The following is a 7,095-nucleotide window of genomic DNA, read 5'->3' as shown; positions in this document are numbered from 1 at the left end:
TGTCTATGGGTGTCTGTCTTTCTCACTGTCTATGAGTGCCTGGCTCTCTCTGACTGTCTATGAGTGCCTGTCTCTCTCTGACTGTCTATGAGTGCCTGTCTCTCTGACCGTCTATGAGTGCTTGTCTCTCTGACTGTCTATGAGTGCCTGTCTCTCTCTGACTTCTATGGGTGCCTGTCTCTCTCTGACTTCTATGGGTGTCTGTCTCTCTCTGACTGTCTATGAGTGCCTGTCTCTCTGACTGTCTATGGGTGCCTGTCTCTCTGACTGTCTATGAGTGCCTGTCTCTCTCTGACTGTCTATGAGTGCCTGTCTCTCTCTGACTGTCTATGAGTGCTTGTCTCTCTGACCGTCTATGAGTGCCTGTCTCTCTCTGACTGTCTATGAGTGCTTGTCTCTCTGACCGTCTATGAGTGCTTGTCTCTCTGACTGTCTATGAGTGCCTGTCTCTCTCTGACTGTCTATGAGTGCCTGTCTCTCTCTGACTGTCTATGGGTGCCTGTCTCTCTCTGACTGTCTATGGGTGTCTGTCTCTCTCTGACTGTCTATGAGTGCCTGTCTCTCTGACTGTCTATGAGTGCCTGTCTCTTTGACTGTCTATGGGTGCCTGTCTCTCTCTGACTGTCTATGGGTGCCTGTCTCTCTCTGACTGTCTATGAGTGCCTGTCTCTCTGACTGTCTATGAGTGCCTGTCTCTCTCTGACTGTCTATGGGTGCCTGTCTCTCTGACTGTCTATGGGTGTCTGTCTCTCTGACTGTCTATGAGTGCCTGTCTCTCTCTGACTGTCTATGAGTGCCTGTCTCTCTGACTGTCTATGAGTGCCTGTCTCTCTCTGACTGTCTATGGGTGTCTGTCTCTCTGACTGTCTATGAGTGCCTGTCTCTCTCTGACTGTCTATGGGTGCCTGTCTCTCTCTGACTGTCTATGGGTGTCTGTCTCTCTGACTGTCTATGGGTGCCTGTCTCTCTCTGACTGTCTATGGGTGCCTGTCTCTCTGACTGTCTATGAGTGCCTGTCTCTCTGGTTGTGCTGTAAGGTCTCATTAATTATTAATCAGCTCTGCTCATGCCAGCCAATCAGGATGCAGTGGGTGTGGCCTTCCCTCACTGTCTATCTCCTTGCTTTCCAGTGTGTGCAGTGAGTGTGGCTGGGATGGATGTGAAGCTGCAGTGAGGAATCTACCAAGAAATCCCTGAACCAACTGCTGTACTCTGTGCTGTACCCAGAGCCCCCTCTGTACTCTGTGCTGTACCCAGAGCCCCCTCTGTACTCTGTGCTGTACCCAGAGCCCCCTCTGTACTCTGTGCTGTACCCAGAGCCCCTGCTTTACTCTGTGCTGTACCCAGAGCCCCCTCTGTACTCTGTGCTGTACCCAGAGCCCCCTCTGTACTCTGTGCTGTACCCAGAGCCCCTGCTTTACTCTGTGCTGTACCCAGAGCCCCCTCTGTACTCTGTGCTGTACCCAGAGCCCCCTCTGTACTCTGTGCTGTACCCAGAGCCCCTGCTTTACTCTGTGCTGTACCCAGAGCCCACTCTGTACTCTGTGCTGTACCCACAGCCACTGCTGCACCCTCCACTGTTACTAGATCCACAGGTTTCTGCCACACTCACAGCTCCCTGCTGCACCCCACCTCCTGGAGGCTGCACCCCAAAATCCCTGCTAACTGGGAGGGGGTTGTCTTTGTGCTTTCTGCTCCTTGGATCAGGTTTCTTTCTTTCTGGGGCCAGTTACAGAGGCTTTAACTACCCTTGGAGGGCCCCTAAAACAGCTTCACCCCATCTGGGACCAGCTACAAAGGATTTATCTGGAGGGGCTCTCACCTCAAATCTGCAGCAGCCTACCTCACTGGGGATTTAATTACCCCTGGGGGCCACAAACGGATTGTCCTCCAATCATCACCCCTCTGTGACTTGAAGGGCCCCCATCCCAGGACTGATGGACTTCCTACAAGTGGGGACAACTTTCTAGGAGTTCCAGGAACCAACATCACAGTGTGTCACCCCTCAAGCAAGGGGACCCCAGACATTCGGGACTCATTGTTGGAGGGTCTCGGGTCTCTGTGGATTGGGGGTCCCCATTGCATGTTTACAAGATTTGGGCTGTGCACAGATTATGGGGTTCCCCCTGCAAAGCTGAAGAATTTTGGGTCTGTAAGAATTAGGGATTTTTCTCAATGCGAAGCTGACGACGTCGGGGGTCCCCTCTTCAAGGCTGGAATATTTGGGGTCCCTAAGGATTAGTGCAGGACTGGAAGAATCAAGTCCCCCCATTGCTCTGGATTTAGGATTTCTTTGTCCTCTATATGGCTGTCCTGCTGGTTCTCCTCTGTATCCCCCTCTCTGTGGCTCTAGAAGGTGAGACAACATATTACACATATATATATATAAATGGGGAACATGTGGCTCTAGAGAGGTGTAGAGAGGTACAGAGCTCATTCTGGAGTCTGGAATGTGGATTCAACTGGATCAGGGAGCTTCCAAGGGAAAGGGAAAAGTTACAAAGTAACTGTGTGAATGTAGATACACATATAATAATAATAATAACATCCCAGGATAGGTGTGTGAATGTAGATACATATATAATAATAATAATAATAATATCTCAGGATAGGTGTGTGAATGTAGATACATATATAATAATAACAACAACAATAATAATATCTCAGGATAGGTGTGTGAATGTAGATACATATATAATAATAATATCTCAGGATAGGTGTGTGAATGTAGATACATATATAATAATAATAATAATAATAATAACATCCCAGGATAGGTGTGTGAATGTAGATACATATATAATAATAATAATAATATCTCAGGATAGGTGTGTGAATGTAGATACATATATAATAATAATAATAATAACATCCCAGGATAGGTGTGTGAATGTAGATACATATATAATAATAATAATAATAATATCTCAGGATAGGTGTGTGAATGTAGATACATATATAATAATAATAATATCTCAGGATAGGTGTGTGAATGTAGATACATATATAATAATAACAACAACAATAATAATATCTCAGGATAGGTGTGTGAATGTAGATACATATATAATAATAACAACAACAATAATAATATCTCAGGATAGGTGTGTGAATGTAGATACATATATAATAATAACAACAATAATAATAATATCTCAGGATAGGTGTGTGAATGTAGATACATATATAATAACAACAATAATAATAATATCTCAGGATAGGTGTGTGAATGTAGATACATATATAATAATAACAACAATAATAATATCTCAGGATAGGTGTGTGAATGTAGATACATATATAATAATAATAATATCTCAGGATAGGTGTGTGAATGTAGATACATATATAATAATAATAATATCTCAGGATAGGTGTGTGAATGCAGATACATATATAATAATAATAATAATATCACACGATAGGTATGTGAATGCAGATACATATATAATAATAATAATAATATCTCAGGATAGGTGTGAATGTAGATATATATATAATAATAATAATAATAATATCTCAGGATAGGTGTGTGAATGTAGATACATATATAATAATAATATCTCAGGATAGGTGTGTGAATGCAGATACATTAATAATAATAATAATATCACACGATAGGTATGTGAATGCAGATACATATATAATAATAATAATAATATCTCAGGATAGGTGTGTGAATGTAGATATATATATAATAATAATAATAATATCTCAGGATAGGTGTGTGAATGCAGATACATATATAATAATAATAATAATATCACACGATAGGTATGTGAATGAAGATACATATATAATAATAATATCTCAGGATAGGTGTGTGAATGTAGATACATATATAATTATAATATCTCAGGATAGGTGTGTGAATGTAGATACATATATAATAATAATAATAATAAGAATATCTCAGGATAGGTGTGTGAATATGCATTGCTGGATGTTCATGGATTTCTCGCTGACATTAATTCCAATTATTAATAATATACAATCAGTTGCTATCAGATTCGGATTATTGTCTGTGTTTAATTTTAAGTTTTATAGGTGGTTTATTATATAGAGATATTTCTAAATTATGATCTGTTACAGTTTGCTGTACCCACAGCCCCTGCTCTACTCTGCGCTGTACCCTCTGCCCCTGCTCTACTCTGCGCTGTACCCTCTGCCCTTTCTCTACTCTGCGCTGTACCACAGCCCCTGATCTACTCTGCGCTGTACCACAGCCCCTGCTCTACTCTGTGCTGTACCCACCGCCCCTGCTGTACTCTGTGCTGTACCCACAGCCCCTGCTCTACTCTGTGCTGTACCCACTGCCCCTGCTCTACTCTGCGCTGTACCACAGCCCCTGCTATATTCTGTGCTGTACCCACCGCCCCTGCTGTACTCTGCGCTGTACCACAGCCCCTGCTATATTCTGTGCTGTACCCACAGCTCCTGCTATATTCTGTGCTGTACCCACAGCTCCTGCTATATTCTGTGCTGTACCCACAGCCCCTGCTGTACTCTGCGCTGTACCACAGCCCCTGCTATATTCTGTGCTGTACCCACAGCCCCTGCTATATTCTGTGCTGTACCCACAGCCCCTGCTGTATTCTGTGCTGTACCCACAGCCCCTGCTGTATTCTGTGCTGTACCCACAGCCCCTGCTGTACTCTGTGCTGTACCCACAGCGCCTGCTGTACTCTGTCGATGAAAAAAAAATTAATATATTCTCCCTCTAGTTATTACATGGGATATTAGTCAAACACAATAAGATAATTTAATAAAACCAACAAATCTATGCTACATGTGTATGTAAAAACATCTGTCTGTTTATTATATAGTCTGTCTATCTACACATATATATTCCCTGTACAGGGACCGGGGCGGTAGTTATTCTATAGGTTCTCTGAACAGGGACCGGGGCGGTAGTTATTCTATAGGTTTCCTGTATAGGGACTGGGGCGGTAGTTATTCTATAGGTTCCCTGTACAGGGACCGGGGCGGTAGTTATTCTATAGGTTCCCTGTACAGGGACTGGGGCGGTAGGTATTCTATAGGCTCCCTGTACAGGGACCGGGGCGGTAGTTATTCTATAGGTTCCCTGAACAGGGACCGGGGCGGTAGTTATTCCATAGGTTCTCTGAACAGGGACCGGGGCGGTAGTTATTCTATAGGCTCCATGTACAGGGACTGGGGCGGTAGGTATTCTATAGGTTCCCTATACAGGGACCGGGCGGTAGTTATCCTATAGGTTCCCTGTACATGGACCGGGGCGGTAGTTATTCCATAGGTTCTCTGAACAGGGACCGGGGCGGTAGTTATTCTATAGGTTCCCTGTACAGGGACCGGGGCGGTAGTTATTCTATAGGTTCCCTGTACAGGGACTGGGTCGGTAGTTATCCTATAGGTTCCCTGTACATGGACCGGGGCGGTAGTTATTCCATAGGTTCTCTGAACAGGGACCGGGGCGGTAGTTATTCTATAGGTTTCCTGTACAGGGACCGGGGCAGTAGTTATTCTATAGGTTCCCTGTACAGGGACCGGGGCAGTAGTTATTCTATAGGTTCCCTGTATAGGGACTGGGCGGTAGTTATTCTATAGGTTTCCTGTATAGGGACCGGGGCGGTAGTTATTCTATAGGTTTCCTGTATAGGGACCGGGGCGGTAGTTATTCTATAGGTTTCCTGTATAGGGACCGGGGCGGTAGTTATTCTATAGGTTTCCTGTATAGGGACCGGGGCAGTAGTTATTCTATAGGTTTCCTGTATAGGGATCGGGGCGGTAGTTATTCTATAGGTTCCCTGTATAGGGACTGGGGCCATATTTATAGGGTCCCTATACTGTGTGTTATGGTTTTATTGTATGTATGTAAGTACACATATCTATCATATACCCAGTCCGTGCTGCCCATATTGGAATATGGAATATGAAAATCAGTCCTCCTGAATAAAATGTGTCAGTTTAGGCAAAACATTTTAGACTTTGCGGGGTACGTTATGGTGGGACTCCCACCTTGTCCACAGCGGTTGCCATGACCTATTCCTGTCTCCTGTCTCCTCAATGGCCTAATCCTAGATGTGGTTACCTCTTCGTCTACCCCATCTCTCTCGGACTCCCCATCTCTCTCGGACTCCCCATCTCTCTCGGACTCCCCATCTCTCTCGGACTCCCCATCTCTCTCGGACTCCCCATCTCTCTCGGACTCCCCATCTCTCTCGGACTCCCCATCTCTCTCGGACTCCCCATTACTCTCGTCCTCCCCATTACTCTCGTCCTCCCCATTACTCTCGTCATCCCCCATTCCTCTCAGTTCTCCCCATTACTCTCAGTTCTTCCCCATCCCTCTTGGTCTCCCTCATCCCTCTCGGTTTTCTCCAATTTGTCTCGCTCTCCCACCATCCCTCTCGCTCTCCCACCATCCCTCTCGCTCTCCCACCATCCCTCTCGCTCTCCCACCATCCCTCTCGCTCTCCCACCATCCCTCTCGCTCTCCCACCATCCCTCTCGCTCTCCCACCATCCCTCTCGCTCTCCCACCATCCCTCTCGCTCTCCCACCATCCCTCTCGCTCTCCCCCATCCCTCTCAGTCTCTTCCATCCCTCCCAGTCTCTTCCATCCCTCTCAGTCTCTTCCATCCCTCTCAGTCTCTTCCATCCCTCTCAGTCTCTTCCATCCCTCCCAGTCTCTTCCATCCCTCTCAGTCTCTTCCATCCCTCTCAGTCTCTTCCATCCCTCCCAGTCTCTTCCATCCCTCTCAGTCTCTTCCATCCCTCTCAGTCTCTTCCATCCCTCCCAGTCTCTTCCATCCCTCTCAGTCTCTTCCATCCCTCTCAGTCTCCCCCATCCCTCTCAGTCTCTTCCATCCCTCTCAGTCTCTTCCATCCCTCTCAGTCTCTTCCATCCCTCTCAGTCTCTTCCATCCCTCTCAGTCTCTTCCATCCCTCTCAGTCTCTTCCATCCCTCTCAGTCTCTTCCATCCCTCTCAGTCTCTTCCATCCCTCCCGTTCTCCCCATCCCTCTCAGTCTCTTCCATCCCTCTCAGTCTCTTCCATCCCTCTCAGTCTCTTCCATCCCTCTCAGTCTCTTCCATCCCTCCCGTTCTCCCCATCC

The 7,095-nt window shown here is 46.0% G+C and overlaps 1 protein-coding gene across 1 annotated transcript in view; it reads left to right on the top strand.

The window, feature by feature from the left end:
• The first annotated feature begins 1,152 nt into the window (after positions 1-1,152).
• The window catches only part of EPHB4 (EPH receptor B4), a 59,368-nt gene continuing 53,425 nt past the window's right edge, over positions 1,153-7,095 (top strand). Inside the window, exon 1 of the mRNA XM_063449792.1 lies at positions 1,153-2,356. Coding sequence (XP_063305862.1) covers positions 2,305-2,356 — 52 coding nt within the window. The 5' untranslated portion in view covers positions 1,153-2,304. The remainder of the gene's footprint in view (positions 2,357-7,095) is intronic.

Source organism: Pelobates fuscus, chromosome 3 (assembly GCF_036172605.1).
Source record: "Pelobates fuscus isolate aPelFus1 chromosome 3, aPelFus1.pri, whole genome shotgun sequence".
Lineage (NCBI taxonomy): Eukaryota > Metazoa > Chordata > Amphibia > Anura > Pelobatidae > Pelobates > Pelobates fuscus.
This window is presented reverse-complemented; position numbering and strand designations above follow the sequence as displayed.